The sequence below is a fragment of the Netta rufina genome (genome assembly GCF_964035555.1).
Source record: "Netta rufina genome assembly, chromosome: 5".
In the NCBI taxonomy this organism is placed as follows: Eukaryota; Metazoa; Chordata; class Aves; order Anseriformes; family Anatidae; genus Netta; species Netta rufina.
The window spans coordinates 30355141-30371672 of record NC_140128.1 but is presented as its reverse complement, the minus strand read 5'-3'; the positions used below and the strand labels follow the sequence as shown (position 1 = coordinate 30371672).

General features: G+C 41.5%; 1 protein-coding gene across 5 annotated transcripts in view; it reads left to right on the top strand.

Moving 5' to 3' along the window:
• The window catches only part of DPF3 (double PHD fingers 3), a gene marked incomplete at its 5' end in the record, with an annotated part of 159263 nt that overhangs the window by 65427 nt on the left and 77304 nt on the right, over positions 1-16532 (top strand). For all 5 annotated transcript variants that reach the window (XR_014618526.1, XR_014618527.1, XM_084288330.1 and 2 more), the window contains 2 exons: positions 2306-2466; positions 7691-7798. Coding sequence is in view for 3 of the 5 variants with exons in the window: in XM_084288330.1 (XP_084144456.1) it covers positions 2306-2466; positions 7691-7798 (269 nt within the window). The remainder of the gene's footprint in view (positions 1-2305; positions 2467-7690; positions 7799-16532) is intronic.

Genomic DNA, 16532 nt, shown 5'->3' with positions numbered 1-16532 from the left:
AGTCTCCTTGTTACTGACTTTGATTACACAAGTGTACAACTTTAATTACAGCTTTTAATAAGCTTTCATTTTTTCCTAGCCACATTCTTTGTACAGTAGTGCGGCTTATCTTTTCCTTTCTCCCTGTTCCCCTTCCCTTCCCCCCTGCCTTTGATGGAAAAGGTGGTTTGAGGTCATTGTGGGGGGGGGGTTGTGTCCAGAGACACCCCTCTGCAATGTCCCTGCCTGAAGCTTTGCCCTCTGCTCGCTTGTACAGCCCCGAGAGCTCCCTCCTCCAGCTGACCTGCAAAGAGCCCCCCCTGCACCAGCTGCTGCCCAGGGCCCGGTGGTCAGTGGTGGGGGGCAGGTCTGTGAGATGCCGGATTCACACTAAGTTCTGCTGCACGAAACAGCTGAATGACCTTTAGAAAATCTGTGAAGCCAAAGGACGTACTGGCTCTTGGGTGTAATTCCTTCCTGCTGAGGGCTGCCCAGTCCTCCCCGCTGGGGACGCTCTGAAATGCAGCAGCTGAAGTCAGTGGCTGAGAACAGCAGGAAGCCAGTGGGCTCAGCGTCCATCCGTGATGCTTATTCTGCATCCAGAGCCTCGGTGTGTTGGATCACCTTTGTTCGTTAGAGAAATGACCTGGTGGAAGCTTAGTGGAGGACTTAAAATTGTAAATAAATGAGATGTGGCTTAAAACAAGCATAAGAAAATGCTTTCCTTTAATTATATTTTAGCCATGCTTTACAATTTTTTAGGTGTGAAAAATGAAGGTGGGTTGAAGTCAGCTGGATAAATTCACAGAAGAAAGATTCATCAAGATCTCTTAAACACAATATACCCACCATTGGGTAGCCTGAGACTTAGGGAAATTAAGTTCTGATTATCAGAAGCTAGAAGGAGGAACTAGAAATGCCTGCCTCTGTAGTGGTGTTTCTCAGTAAGCCTCTGTTATTGGCCCCTGCCAACAAGAGGACATTGGGCCAGTGCAGCCCACGGGGAAAGAGTATGGCTCCCATGGAAGTCATGAGGTGAAACTGAGGAGTGAATTAAAAGATATGAGTCAGAAAAAAGACACAGTAAAGCAGCAATTTACACCAATTTGACATTCAGAAGTGTGCAAAAAGAGTATAATTTAAAAATGCCAATTGTGTCTGTGCAAGAGGGTAGCGGGGAAACGACTAACAGAAGAGGGAAGGGAGCCTCTTTTATCTCTGTGCATGCATCCCTTCAGCTCCCTTGCTGTGCATGTTATACTCTTTTTGCACACTAATGAATATCGGAGTCAGAGCAAGTTATGTGATATATCATTCTACTCCTATTTTCTAATGAACTTACCCCTGATGGGTAGCTTTCCTAGCAATTCATGTCACGACTGAATTTTACCTTGACAATAGATCAAGAATGAGGTTGAGCAGCGAGGCCCACCTACTTTGCACTATTCCAGCATGACAGCTGCTTTGTGTCCTCAGGGTAGCTCTACTTTGATGCTTTTCCCTGTTTAGAAGAATTTGGAGGGAGGATTTTGGTAATCTCCAGCAGGCAGAGTTTTTAAACCTTTCTCAAGGGAGTATGAAGATTCTACAGAATTTTTGAACAAATATTTCTGAAGCAAGTGGCATTGTTTCAGAACATTTGACTGTTCTTCCCACTGCGCCCCAGAACAAAGAGTTTGCCATGCTGGATCTTACCAGCTGCTGTTGGTGCCTAAAACCTGCCTGTGGAAACCTCTGGAAGGGTAAAGACAAAACATCTGGTCTGACCACTGCAGGCATGGCCCTAGCTGTTAATGTGTGTGTTTTCGTGCCTCAGAAGCGCGCAATATGAAGACTGTGTCCTTTGCTCGTACGGGTTCTTTGACATCAGAAATGCTGGAGTGAAGTTCTTCTAAATTTGGCTGGCTTTCTGGTTGCTCAAAATATCCTGCAGGACTTCCTATAGCATAGAATTGAGATGACTGGTTTGTTAACTTGGCTGAATAAACTACGGGGAAAGGGAAACAATAGAAGGAGGTCACCATGGTGTACAAGTTGGCTGACCCTGGGTCATGGCCAGTGTGGTTGCACCGCTTGCTCGTTCAGTATCTATGCCTACTGAAAAGATCTGTGTCTGCTTTCTGAGAGTCTTAGCCTTTGATGACACTTTCTGCATGATCCGCTTCAGCAGTGTCATGCGTCAGCCAGCCTTTTTCATGTGTTCAGGGAAAGTTGTTCTGGTTCTTAGTTTATTTTTTTTAAACCAACCTCATGTCCCCTTTTTTTCCTAGTCTTGTTTGAGGGAAGATGCAGTCTTCTTTAATCTCCGCCCTATCTCTTTTGGCAGACTTGGGGACCAGTTCTACAAAGAAGCGATTGAGCACTGTCGCAGCTACAACTCTCGGCTGTGTGCTGAACGAAGCGTCCGCCTTCCCTTCCTGGATTCACAGACCGGTGTAGCTCAGAACAACTGCTACATCTGGATGGAGAAGCGGCACAGAGGACCAGGTTGGTAGCATTATGTCTGTGAATGCATGTGCATGTATGGAGGGCTGGCCACTGAACCCTCATGGGGTTTAATTAATAGGAACTCAAACCTGCTACAGGCCACACAGAAGAGAAGCTGCCTAAACCTCTGTGCCTGCAGGGGATTTCCTTTGGTAACTGCAGAGAGCTGATCCTAATTATTCTCTCTCTACCCAAAGAAGTGCCTGACATGGTAGTTTCTAAGACTGTATCATTGTAGCTCTCTTAATGCTATTGATCCTAGTCTGTAGCAGAAGACACAATGCCCTGCTCTAAGTAGGACTGGAATTATCTTCAGGGTGGAGAGGTAGAAGTGGAAGTCTCAGGTGAATGCTGAAAATAAAGGATTATACTGGGAAGCGTATACACTGGAGGTGAAATTCAGGAGGGTCCAGTTACAGGAATGAATGTTGTTCTGATGATTAGAGATGTAGGTATAACTTCTAGTTTTGATTTGGACAAGGTACTTGGATACCAGCTCCGGAGCCTCAGTTTCTTCAGTTGCAAAAAATAAATTGATACATGTCCTTAAAGAGCTTTGGCTAAGGTCTCTTCCAGAGCTCAGCAAAGCTGAAGGGAAAAGACCACTATCATTTTTGTACACTTTGGTCAGTCTTTCCTGTGTTAGAGTAAATTCATCTGAAGTGCTTATTTGGAAGGTGAAGGACAATCACCAGTTTAAATGCTGGAGACATTACTTAGGCAAAACTCCTCCTGAAACCCAATGGAAATTTTGTTAGAGTATGGCTCAGTATCTGATCCACAGTTTGCACAGATTTTCTTAGAACACCAAGCTGCATTTCTGTTGTTTGTTTGTTTGTTTGTTTTCTAGTGCATACCAGAGAATCCAGGCAGGGAGGGGCTAGTGTACATGCACACTGGAAGCACAGTGTACACATGTGCATATATATAGTTGGCAGTTCCTGTAAACTATACTGAAAAAAATGGGGAAAAAAAAAAAAAGCAGCAAAAGAAAAAATCCAGATCTGGAATTGTGGGAAGGTGCAGGCTGCTGTTACCTCCTCCATCAGCCAGTTTGCAACAGCTGTAGTGGGAGGAACACAGAGGACATTTCCCTCCCCTCCTGCGGGCAGACTATGAAAGCAATTGATGTCTCTGAAGAGTGCTTAGCTGAAACATTCCCTCTCCCTTTCCTAGGATTTACTGAGGGGCAGATCCTTGCACTGCTCCTAATCCTAAAGTATCCAAAATAGATGTAGTATCTTGTCTTGCAATATGGCCAGAAAACTCTTTTGACAGTAAAATGCAGCCAGTTCTAGTGCAGGAGACAACAGGTGTTTTACCAGCATTAAAAATACCCTAAGAAGGTTTCATCTGCCAAAACTATTTGGGTAATCTGGGACTGCTAAATGTGGTTTATGAGGTTCTGGGCTAACCCTTCTTTTGAAGGTTCCTTCATGACCACAGTTGTTTTTTGTTGTTGTTGTTTTTCTTCTTTTTTTTTTTTTTTTTTTTGTTTTTTTTTTTTTTTGTTTTTCCATTTGAAAACTCTGCATTCCTAAGAGATTATGCTTTGGCAAAGCTAGCTTGCTTTCCTTTTTTTTTTTTTTTTTTTTTTTTTTTTTTTTTTTTTTTTCTAATCAGTTTACCTATGTAATTTCTGTAGCATCTGGTTATGAGTGAGATGCTATTTTTATCCTTTTGAACTCAGTCATAAACAATAATACGTCCACTATATCACTATATGCACAAGTAATGTTTTGGCAAGAGCATCTGCTACAAAGGTGGGCACAGATAGTCTTGAATGGGTCTCACTGGTGTCTCTGCACTTACAGAGGGAATCATCATAGAAGAGTTACAGCATCACACCAGGAACTGAGAGGTCTTAACACTTTGCTTCTCTCAGTCACTAGTTCTCTGGACTACCTTCAGAAAATTCACTGTGCAAATCTTTCTTTCCTCACTTCTGATACTGACCTGTTCTGCAGCTTCCCCTGCAAAAGAGGATCAGTGGCATTCCTCCTGCAGGGCTGCAGTGGGGACTAATGGTGGAACATTCTTCATAGAGAGTCTTAAGTGAATCAGGCCTTCTGCATCTGCTTCAGCCACCAAATCTGATGCCTTTGTTATTTTGAATTAGAATAATCAGTGTGAAATGAAGCAGCCCTCCTCCCCCATATTTGCTCTGCTCTTTCTTGATTTTTATTAGCCCATTTAGTGCTCCCTTGGGTCTCTTTGCATCATCTATTTCTTGTAGTATCATTATGGTGGGTCAGACCATCCCTCTGTAGTTTCAGCATGCCTGTTTTAAGGCTGTACACAATGTGCTTATGTCCATACTGAACATCTCCAAAAATTCTCTGCCAACCACCTTGGTATCTGTCTTGTGTGCTGTGTTCACTGCCATTTACCATCTCTAACCTGAAAAAATGTATAAAGACAAATGGCAAAACTCCAGGACCTCTTTTTACTTACAGAGGGTTTGGAAAACAGAGGAGAGCCAGGATCTCAGTGTGTTAACCTGGTTTCTCACTGTCCTCTTTGTTAAAGGAGTCAGAAAACTGCATCTCCTGATAAACAGTTCAGGGTTAATTTCACACAATACTGCACAGAACTCCCTCCCTCTTTTCCCCTCCTCCCCCAGCCTTTCACAGGAGCTTTGAGTTATGACTCTCCTACACTAATGAGATAAACAACATAACTCACTGCAGGTTCTGCTATTTCCTCTGTAAGCAAATGGTTGGAACCTTCTCTGGTTGCCCTATAAGGCACCAGAGGGAGAGACAGCTCAGCCAGGGCTGAAGACAGTAAGACCTGTATATGTGTTATTTCCACATGCACCAACTGTGTGGGGGTTAGACTGAAAGCGTCCAGAACAGAGCCTTTTCTCATTGCTTCTCTTCTGTGTAAACAATCAAAGATGCACAGTTTGTGTGAGCCAGCACAGCGACAGATGGGGGTCAGGATAGAGAACTGAAGATAGTGTTCGATGGGTTTGGATCAAGTGGAGGTTCAATATCTGTCTCAAGTTCACGGGATAGCTTCATATCAATGAGCAAGGGTATTGTGAATAGGAATAGAGAGCTTGCCTCAAGCGGTGTAGAGGTAGGTGTTGGAGGAACTTAAAAGCCTATCTGCCACCTGCATGGGCTATATTCCCTCTAGGGAAGAGCCTTTCCCACCTCTATTTCTTCAAGGATACCTGCTCTGTTTCTTGTTGGCCTCTCAGCAGCTGTGGTTGGCTTTCACTGTCCTGGCAGAATCCAGAATTGCTAATTCTTATGTGAATTCTCAATAATTGAACCCACATTAACAGATACTCCGCCAAAACCACAATGGATATTTGCTTCTCTTTGTCTGGGACAAACATTCAAAGCTGTGGTGCCCATTTTATGCAAATGACTCCTCTATGGAGGCCTGTTCAATGGGAGTCTGATCCTCTGTCCTATTTCTTTCATCTAGCAACCCCCCATTTGAATGTTGTGAGCAAGGTCTTGCACAGGACCTACTGTTGAAGGGTGAGGCTTCTTGGCTCCACCTCTTTAATGACTCACACCAGAGCCAGGCAAAATCTACCCCATTATAATAGCAATTGTTTGCAGTGGTTAATGTTTGCAAAGTGTCATGAAGAAGTGTGTCAAGAACTGTAGAAGTACTGGTTATTCGTATTTTATTCATAAACCAGTCACATGTGCCCCTTTCTAAAATATATCCTTCTTGTGGTGGGCATAATGCCCAGCAAGCTGTGCAGCAATGAAAGAAGGGTGTGAAAAGCCCCAGGCCAGTAGTGCTTTGTGCCCCAGAACAGCCAGGACCTCTGTGAATACTCCATCACTCAGCCATACCTAGCTAGTACGTTGTAGTTCCTCCGTTTATGCACCAAGACCTGGAAGCAGGTGGAAAGTGCTGGGGTCTGCACTGGCATTCCCAACAGCAGAACTATTTCAAACAATGAGCATACAGAATTTGATCAGCCCATTCCCTTGAGGTGAATAATTTTGTTGTGTCCTCTTTTTTTGCCTAGTAACTGGATATTGTTTTTATTAATATTATTATTATTATTATTCTCGTCTGGTTCAGTGAACCAGTTTTGTACCCGAGCTGCTGTGCTCTCCTGGCTGTTTCAGAAAGGACGCCAGAGAGCACTTGGGCCATCCTGCTGTCCTCAAGCTGTTCTGCTTTACTCACACTGCCTTAATGATGTCCAGCTGTTCACTGTTGGTGCTATTTCAGATATGGTAATGCTACTCCTGTCCTCTCTCTTATGTCATCTTACCTGTTTTCTGAGGGTATTGAGTCTGGAGCTTTAGTGATGCTCTGTACCCTCTTCAAGACTAATAGCAGCAGCAGAAGGATAGAAGAGTCAAAGCAGAAGTGGTGGACAGAGAGGGCAGGGAAGCAGAGGAAGACAATGACATTCTTCCAACAATTCTGGGTCTTTCTGGGTATCAAGAATAGCTGGGGCAGTTGAGGATACTTAGAAGCACTTGGCAGTGTGCTTCTGTGCCCCTAGTAGTAATGCATTCATGACGCCCTGCTGCGTTTGCAGTACTAGAGAACAAAGCATAGCTTGAGCATTGGCTAAGGGGGGCTGCCAGGAGAGCCAGGGCAGCTCAGAAGCCAGCAACACCAAATGTGAATCAATGGAGCATGCAGCAATATAAACATTACTGCCGTATCTCCTCCCTCATTCAGGATGTGTCATGAGGAAGGTAATAACCAGAATGAAGAATCTGTCTTTAAGCAAAAATCCAGAATTTAGGCAAAAATGCAGAGTCTCAATAACCAAACCTCATGGATCTTTGTTTGCTTCCACTCAGAAGACAAATTTTGTGAGCAGGTCTGCATATCAGGGCCTTATGATTTGTGTGTCGGAACTTCATCTCTTCTCTCCCAGGGGGCTTTCACTGCCTGTGGAGGAGGCATCGCCCCTGTGACCCAGGAGAGTCTGAAATTCTATTTACCCTGAAGAAATCACAAATTATTTATGTGCAGCTCTGGTTTCAGTGAGCTGAGTGAAGTGTATGAGTGAGACCTAGATTCTCTGTAGGCCTGATCCCAAGAGGTACTTAGGAGCCTCCAGAGCACTGGATGCCTGGAGTGCATAGTTCTGCCTCGCAATTTGTAGGATTGAACCTTCTGACAAGGAGATGCTGAAAGGACAAGAGCAAAGACGCTAGAGACAGTGCTTGTGGTTTACAAACTGAAATGTGATTATATTTTATTTTTTGCCTCTAATCTTCAGGCCTGGCCCCAGGTCAGCTGTACACGTACCCGGCACGTTGCTGGCGCAAAAAGAGGCGTTTGCATCCCCCCGAGGATTCCAGGCTGAAGCTGCTGGAAATTAAACCTGGTACGTATTTGTTTGTCTCTCTCTCCTGTGCTGCAGAGCAGCTGGCATACATGCAGGCCTGGCATTTAGACCTTGGACTCCATCTTTGCCCCTGTCTATCCATTTCTCCTTGCATCTGTTGCATCTTATCTCAGTTTGCTGTAACAGTAACCACCAAGCTCTCTGTACTTAGCTCACCCCTTGCAGAAATGTGCACAGCTTGTATTGGATGAAATGGGAGCTGAATTTACCTTCTGCAGGGGTGAATCCCGGCATCTACAAACAAATTTATAAGGATGTAAAGGATTTATTACTAATTACTGCCTCAGTCTGTTATTAATACATAATCTTGCCCTGGTGTCTGCTGCCTAATCGTTGTGAAGACTGCTGTGTGTAGAGAATAGTACACTGATAAGATTTTTTGTAAAGGAGCCAGAGGTGTGATCAGATTATGAACACCAAATACTAAAAATTGGTGAGGATATGCCACACATATATGTGTGTGTATGCCTGTATGTGCATCCTAGTCCACTCTTCTTTCAGTGTTGTTGTCCTTGGTAATCTTCCCCCACAATTAAGCTATGTTAAGTGATGAATCTGGATGCTGAGCGAGTGATTGTGAAGCAGATGTGGAGGAGCTGCAGCTGTCAGGTAGAGTGTAGTGCTGTGCATTCTTCCCTGCAGTTAGTAATAAAGGTTTGCTGTCTTTGTGGTCAGCTATTATGAGAAAGAAGGAGCACACACAGCTGTATGTGATTTTTAAGAGGCAAGACACTGCTAGTATAAAAAGTACAGAAGAAAACCCCAAAATGTAAATTAAGGATATTTTAAAAAACAAAAATAAACCTGTTTGACAGAACGAGATGTCTGGGAACTGAGCTATACTCAGCAGTACTGATGTAAAATCAGAGGCAAAATTCTCATTGATTTTGGTAGAAACAGGTTTTTGAAGGCTCCCTATCTTCAAGACAGCAGATGTCAACAGGCTATTGTACAAGATGAAGAGATGCCTGTAACCACTGAGTTGGGGTGCAGACCAAGGACAAAGCCTCAGGCAGCAGATAGAACCAGACCTCGTGGCTGAGTCAGTCAGAAAGAACTGTTAAAATCGGTCAGTTTACTCTGATGTCAGTGAGACTGGACTCGAGGAAGAGGATGGTGTTAGCCCATAGAAATCTCTACCTCAGACTTTTTGATGTTCCAAAAACTGTTGTGCCTTGGTTGTTTAGTAAGGTAAAGCAGTAATGTAGAGTTTGATGCTTCTTTGTTTGCATTATGCTTCTTTGCTGTACTCACTGAATGCCAAATTAGTGCATCCTACATGCCACAGGGCATGAAAGGCAATTACCACAAAGTTATCAGATAAAGAGACCTCAGCATGTCTGTCTCTGTGTTGTTTTCCCTGCTATAAACATCTCTTCTGCATCTCAGGAGTGCTACTTTTGTTGCATTGCCAGTGGCAGCCAAATAAGGCAAGTTATATTGCTCTGCCATTTAAATCTATTTTCCAACCAATTTCTATCTAGTGATTAACTTTCCTTATCAGTTACACCACGAAATAATTTCACTCCATCTGTGCATATCTGGAATAGACTCACTAGCAAAAAATGGGATTTTTCCCGTCTTGGATTTAAAAGTACAAAAGCCACGGAAAACATTGGAATTTCATTTAAAGGTAGCTTTTGATGATTTTAGAAAATGATAGTTTAGGTTATTTGCAACATGGACAGTAGAAATACTGCTCGTTTTTGGTGAAAAATGCTATGGGAAAGCCTCGTGCTGAACCTAGGAATCTACCTCATGCTGTCTTCCTTGTTCTGCAGTTAAACATTAGGTGTCTGTGTGGGGTACAGATATGGCAGTTTAAGATCCTTTGAGAAGTACAGAGATGACAACCATAGAACATATAAAATACACTTGGCAAAATTCTAATTTAAATATATAATAGTTTCATTATGCCTAGGTCTTGGACTCAGGGCTTCGAGCTGTTCTCAGCAGCTAGCTACTGTCTGCCATGCTTGTGCTGGCTTAATATGAGAGTAGCTGATTTTTATATAGGAGTCTGTTGAGTTGGGTATATGTTATGCAATATATGCAAGCAGTACAATTCTATAACATCAAATTAGGGTTAAACCTTATTTTTATCGTGTTTTACTTTTGCTAATTTCTTAGAAGTACTTTTAGTAAAACTGCCACTGCAACAGCACAGAAGGGGATCTTAGCTCTAAGATTTTTCCAATCCAGCAGTTAGTGGGATCAATACAAGAGGGTTTCAATGCTTGCTTGGGCATCTGGAGTGGCTTATTATACAGATAAGTTGTATCCAGAAGTTCAAGACTTCTACATCATTTTGGGGATAGCAAAACAAAAATCCTAGGGCTATGTAAGTTACAGCTAGTCAGCAGCTGGTCAGTAAGTAGAATCAAACTATTGTCTTGCTAGCAACTTAAGGGTGTAGTAAATCATTTAGCAATAATACAGCATTCATAGCTGTAACCCACTTTTGCAGTGTTGGTACCTTGCAGCTGTAGGTAGTACGTGGTGCAGCTCAGTGTTTGAGAGTTTCATATTTGGTAATACCAAAAGTTAATGAAGAAAATATCTCAACATTTTCTGTTTCCAAGAGATGGTGTTCCAAGACAGAATCATTTTTTTTGTAAGATGCAAGTGCGCTATAATATTTTTCTTGGGGTCAGTTGCTGCCTGCTTCTTAATAGAACATGCTGCTTTTACTGTCTTGGTCTGTTGCTCTTATTTGTGAAGTGTTCCATTTTAAGCATAGTTACAGCTAAAGTTGTAAAGATCAGAACAGTGGAATGGAGGTTGCTGATGCAGCCTTCAGACGTCCATTTTCCTCTGCCACTGTACTCCGAGTTAAGTGCATGGATTGCCCTAGTAAAGTTTTTTGATCAAGGGTCTAGCAGTTTTCATGTTAGCGCTATTTCTAAGCATCCTCCATCCCATTCCAATGGATATGAGGTAGAAATAAAGTATCACCCAAGCTTACTTACGATAACTGCCTCAGACAATTCAGTCAATATTATTACCAGACCTTTATGAATTACACTAAGTATTCCTGACATTTAATTTCACATGGACTGGTCTTCATCTTTCAGTGGTACATTCATATCAACACAACCAAACATTATGCCTCAAGAGCAGCCAAGTTTTCATCAGTGTAAAGGATATGATCTGTAACATGAATCATTGTAGTGTAGCAGCCAAGACTCCTATGAACAGTGGTAAAGTTCTGAAGCAAATTCCCAGCTGTGGGCAATATATTGATATCTTGGTCATACTATGATTTTCTAGGTAGATTGTTAAAGTTATCAGGTGTTGATACTTCAATGATATTCATGAAACTGGACTTCTGCCTTGTTCTGTTCAACTCAGTATGGGCAAGCCTGCCTCCCTGCAAAACTGGGCAGTGGTATTTGCATGGGGTCTCACTGTGGAGCAATGGAAGGACTGGAAGCCGGTCATGTTTCCACACTCACTCCTTATCTGGCTGTTTTCCTTCTAACCAGTAAAAGAGGAAGAGCAGAGCAGAGCTCCCGTGCATGGGAGGTCTGTGAGTCTGGGAATGGGTGTGAGAGAGAGTTGGGCTGGACTGCGGAGCTTTTTATTCTACAGGAAAGTGAGAAGGAGAATTTTCCCCAACTCTCCTACCAGCACCTTGAATTGCAGGTACCACAAAGGCAAGCAGTAAGGGTTTGGTCTTCAGTAATATCAGAGCAGCTGGAAAGATGAGGGTTAGAAATGGAAGAGAGATTACATCCTGATTACACGCAAGTACCTTGGAAATCGTAATTGCTCCCTGTGCAATATGCTTGGTGGTTTTGTGATACTGGGTGATAGCATGTTTCTGCGTTGGGTCAGGCATCAATATTGTGAAAGTGGTATTACCTACAGTAAACCCTGCTGACAATCAGGTATTACAGAAGCTTTGCAACTATGTGGATGAGAACAGATAGGATGTCTATGGCCAAAAACTCTGGTGGAATTTAAATTGGTAGTGTCCCACTTCAAATTTACAAGATGGCTAAATATAGATACGTACATAAAATACACACAGAGCTTTCAAGTATTTCACGTGCTATGTAAGTGTAAAGAATACGACTGGAAAGTTCTTGTCTCAGTTCACTGCTGTCCTTTGATTTTGAACTGAAAGGCAACAGCGAGGTCTCAGAGCTGGCAGCCTTCCCACCCATTTGGTGGGTGTGGAGTACAGTTTGTGTGTGCTGCCACTCTGGTAAGAATGAGCTGTGCTAGAGTTTGTTCTGTTACTTATCTCTGGGCAGTCTAGTGTTCAGCTGACTACAGAAATGGCTTTTGTTTTGTTTTGTTACCAGCTTTGAAGTGGTAAAAATAAACAAAAGTATTATTTTTCATTTGCTATGATGGACCATGGTAGAATTGTTCAAGGCAAGTGCCAATATCAGATTTTTAGATGGCCCTTAAACAGTGCCTGATCTGTCTGTAATCTGACATATGGAACAGACCACTGTGATTGTGATTGTGAACAAATGAATGGAGTACTTACAGATAAGCTATTATCTCTCCAAAGCATCTTGACTTACCTCGTAGAGACTGTGTCTGATTGCACAAAGTGCGGTGTTTATCCTGGGAAGTGCTGAGTGCCCCCAGCTCTTGTGGATGATGTTCAGCATATCCATGGAAATCAGTGTTCTTTAAGATGGGGCACTTCACCAAGATAAACTTAAGATGAAATTAAAAAGCAAAGGACAGAATTAGCATTAGCATCACTTATATGATAGCATCTAGAAACTCAAGTTAGACCACTATCCCGGGGATCATTGTGAAGTCTCCTTATACTATCTGCTATAGTCTCATGTTGTAGCACATATTACAGCCCAAACATATAAAATACATAATGGAATTCCTTCTGTTCCAAAACGGAGAAACCAGTGACAAAGTAAATTACCTGTATGAAGGTCTGATCAGAGACTTGTGGTAGAGCTGGAAATTGAACCCAAGAACACAAAGAACTCAGTTCTCCCGAGTTCCATATTATTCTTTCTTTCCCTGGCTGATATGTCTAGTGTCACTCAAAGATATTAGACCCTAAAGATAATTCAAAACACTAATTTCACGAGAATTTCTTTTTAGCATTTTTGTCAAACAAGCCAATTAATATTGTCTAGTTTCACTTTCGATTTCAGCCATTTTGTACACAATCACATGTTGTTTCTTGTTCAGTACTACAAGACAGCAGTGTTGTTTCTCTATGTGCTCTGTATGGAAATACACATTTCTTTTTTCTTAACAAAAAGTTTTGCTCTACTGTTTAACATATATGGAAACTTCTCTGTGATTAAGGGAAAAATTGTTTCCTATCATCACAGGAACCTGTGCCGATGGTACCTCTTTGCTATCTAAGAAGACTGTTTTAGGATCAAAACCGGCAGGATAATTCTGGTGCCAAACAAGAGTACTTCTGTAAAGTTTAGATGAGTTGGATAAGATATTCCTGAAGGGTCTATAATAGCAATATATCAATTGTTCAGGCTTTGCACAGGCTTCAGCATATCTGAATAACCAAAGATATTTCTGTGAAGAACTGAATCATTATTTTTAATCATTATTATTTTTTATTTTCCATGGCTTTTATAAGCATTTGCTGTGAAGAAACCTAAATTTGGGGCAGATGTGACATGAACAGCCAGCAGATAGGAGGAACTTCTATCGTCTGATGACTTGGTCTAGATTCCTCGTGTAAGACAGTTTCATTGCTGATACCAGCTTGTGTGTCCTTTGCTGTCTTCCTGCCAAACTCTTGGAATTAAAATGTTTTTGAAAATCTGGTTTTTATTCAAATACTTCTGCTTTCTTAAGTACTTTGGCTTTTAAAATAGCACTGCCCATCTTTTATAATGTATTCTATAGTACTTTAAAATTTAGTTTATTTAGGATTTTCTTTTTCCTTCTCACATAGTTACTCCTGACTCCACCTGCTAGATGTTTAGTTGTGGGAGGACTGGAAATGGGCTCTGCCTATGACTGCTTCTGTATTCAGGCATCTGCACATGCAGATGGTGCTTCAAGGCCAGCAGAGGGAGCATTGAATAGTTTTTTTTTTTTTTTTTTTTTTTTTTTTTTTTTTTTTTCTTTTTTTTTTTTTTTTCCAAGGGCAGGGCCTGACTGGTTCACGTAACTGAAGTAAGTCAGGAGTTACCTCTGCAGAAATGAATGAAGCTCTGTGGGTGTAAAATCAGGGGAGGAGAAGGACTGAGCCTACTGCATGAGTCAACATTTAAGAAACATTCTTCTGTAGCAGGAATAGGCTATTTTTAACTCATTATTTTTTAGAAACGGGATTGGATTTTTGGTAGGTGGTGCCAAAGCAACAGTTGTGTGCTGTATTTAGGTCACGTGTTAGGCAAATATTAGGTGAAATATCAAATAACCTTACAAAGTGTGGACAATGATGACCTTCATATTTGAAGAAGCTGCATAACCCATGTAAAAGAATTTTACAGAGCAATTCCCACATGTATTTTGGTACAAATGGAGCAGGTCTCATTTTCATCTACTCCCATCAGTCTTTATTTTTGGTACCTCATGTAGAAGAAAACAAAAAGTACTTACCATTTTGTAGCAGGGACGGTGGATAAAGTTCAGTTCTCAATTGATGTGTTACAGTGCACATCTGCACAATGGCAGTGCTGAATCCTGAGGTTGGTGTAACATGTACCTATATATGTCACACGTCTGTATCACTTTGGAACAAACCAAAGCTTCACATTGTGAATCCAAATCTTGGAGCAGGGATTCTGGAAGGTGGTTTATTGATGTTGTTTTTAAATTAGGGTTAGATAAGAAATTTCAATATGTAAGAGAAAGGGAACATTTATCATGGCTTTAGGAATCCCTAAACACTCCGACTTTTTTTTTTTTTTTCCCTATCATTTCTTTAGCAAATTGGGAACTTGTCATGAAAATGGGGAGAAAATTCTTTTTTTAACCACCTCTAGCTTTTATTTATACCAAAGTAAATACTGATTTCTGCTGGGCTCTTTTTTTTTTTTTTTTTTTTTTCTGGCTTCTTATCCAGCAAAGTACCTAAGTATTGTCCTAAATTTAAGTAGGTGTTTATTCATCAGATAAGCCTGCAGCTTACAGATGAGTCCATCAATGCTACCGAATCAAAACAGTGGGCTCCAATTCTCCACTAATCTTGCCTTCAGATTGTTCACAGCAGGACATGGCAGCACAGGAAAGTGCTGCTGCTCTGTGGCCTTTACACATCGAGCTATGACTCAGGTTAGAAAAAGTAACTTTCTCTTGCCAAGAAAAAAAAACGTAAGTGTGGGATCTTCTTCTGAATCTGTTTCTTCCTTTTACACACATATATAACCAGACTCTACTCCATCCTAACCAGACTCTATTCATCCACCACCCTTAAATTCTTACAGTGGGGGCTTTCTGTAGTCAGAATCTCTGGTTAGATAAAGTTTGCTTTCCTTTTCTCATGTGACACTAAGAAAACGAGAGAACCTGTCCCTTTCTGCATGTACTCACTGACACTGAATCACAATGTCGAAGTCCTGCAGTGAAATGTCTTTGTCCCATTACCAGTCTACAGTAGAGATGCCAACCTCTGCATTTAATGTTCTGCCACACTATCACATAATTATATTGCCTGTGTGCCATACAAGACTACACAGCACAAGGCCAATGGAATATTTCTTTTTCTCTCTGCTTCTCAGTCTGTAAAATGGAGGTGCTAAAACACTTACTCACTTTGTCTATCTCAGAGAAGTGCCTAACGGTTAGTTAATAAATCTTTTTAGAGAGCCTGGGAGGAGTAGGGGAGTATCTTTAAATAAAAAGGAATGTGTGAATAAAGCCTGACACTTGCCAAGACTTTAAAGTGCTAGTTTAAACATTTTGGCCATCATCATGTAGCCTTGCAAAAGTGGTATGAAAGTATATCAACTCTGGTGCAAAACCTGAACTTATCTGCCCCATGGTGGCCAAGACAACAAGTAATTTATTACACACCCATTTATCCAAATAGAGAGACCAACATAGGTGAGTCGTTGGGTCAGATTTCATAAGGCTAGCTGAGCAGTGTAAACTTTAGAAAGATATCTGAAGTTTTGCACAGTGCAACTAACTCTTCTTGTTTCATTTTGGCCCCTGACAATCTGGCCTTACATATTCCCTGTGTAACTGCTGTGGCCGACAGGGCTGTGGTAACTTCTAACTCCTCCTTTAGTTCACATACCAGCGCTGGGTATTGTTATGTCTGCTAAGGTGCAAGTTCTTAGACTAATTCAGTTCAGTCAGCTCAAGGATAAAAGTAAACGTGTATTTTCTCCCAGATGGGATTACATGATTTCACAGGTATGGAAATAAAACACACTCCTTTCTAGAAAAGCAAATAATTTTCTATAAATAGTCTAGTCAAGAAAACAAAAACATTGCTTCTGCTGCTCCACTCCCGTCATGCTACTAGAATTTACAGGATTAACTTTGTGTAAATAGTTTCTCTTTCATTTGTGGGATCTGGAACAGGTCACTACAAGTATTTTATACGCACAGTTTTACCATGAGAACTGTATTGGTTAGCTAAGATTGCTCATATGAATCACCTGGGTTTACTCTTGGTTCTTGTGTGGCTCAGCCAGTTTGCATAATTGGGAGAAAGCTGCTTGCAAAAGCCACTGTGCTTTGGAATCTCTCTGGATTTTGATCAAAAGCCTATTTAAGCCAAACCCCTCTGGCTCTA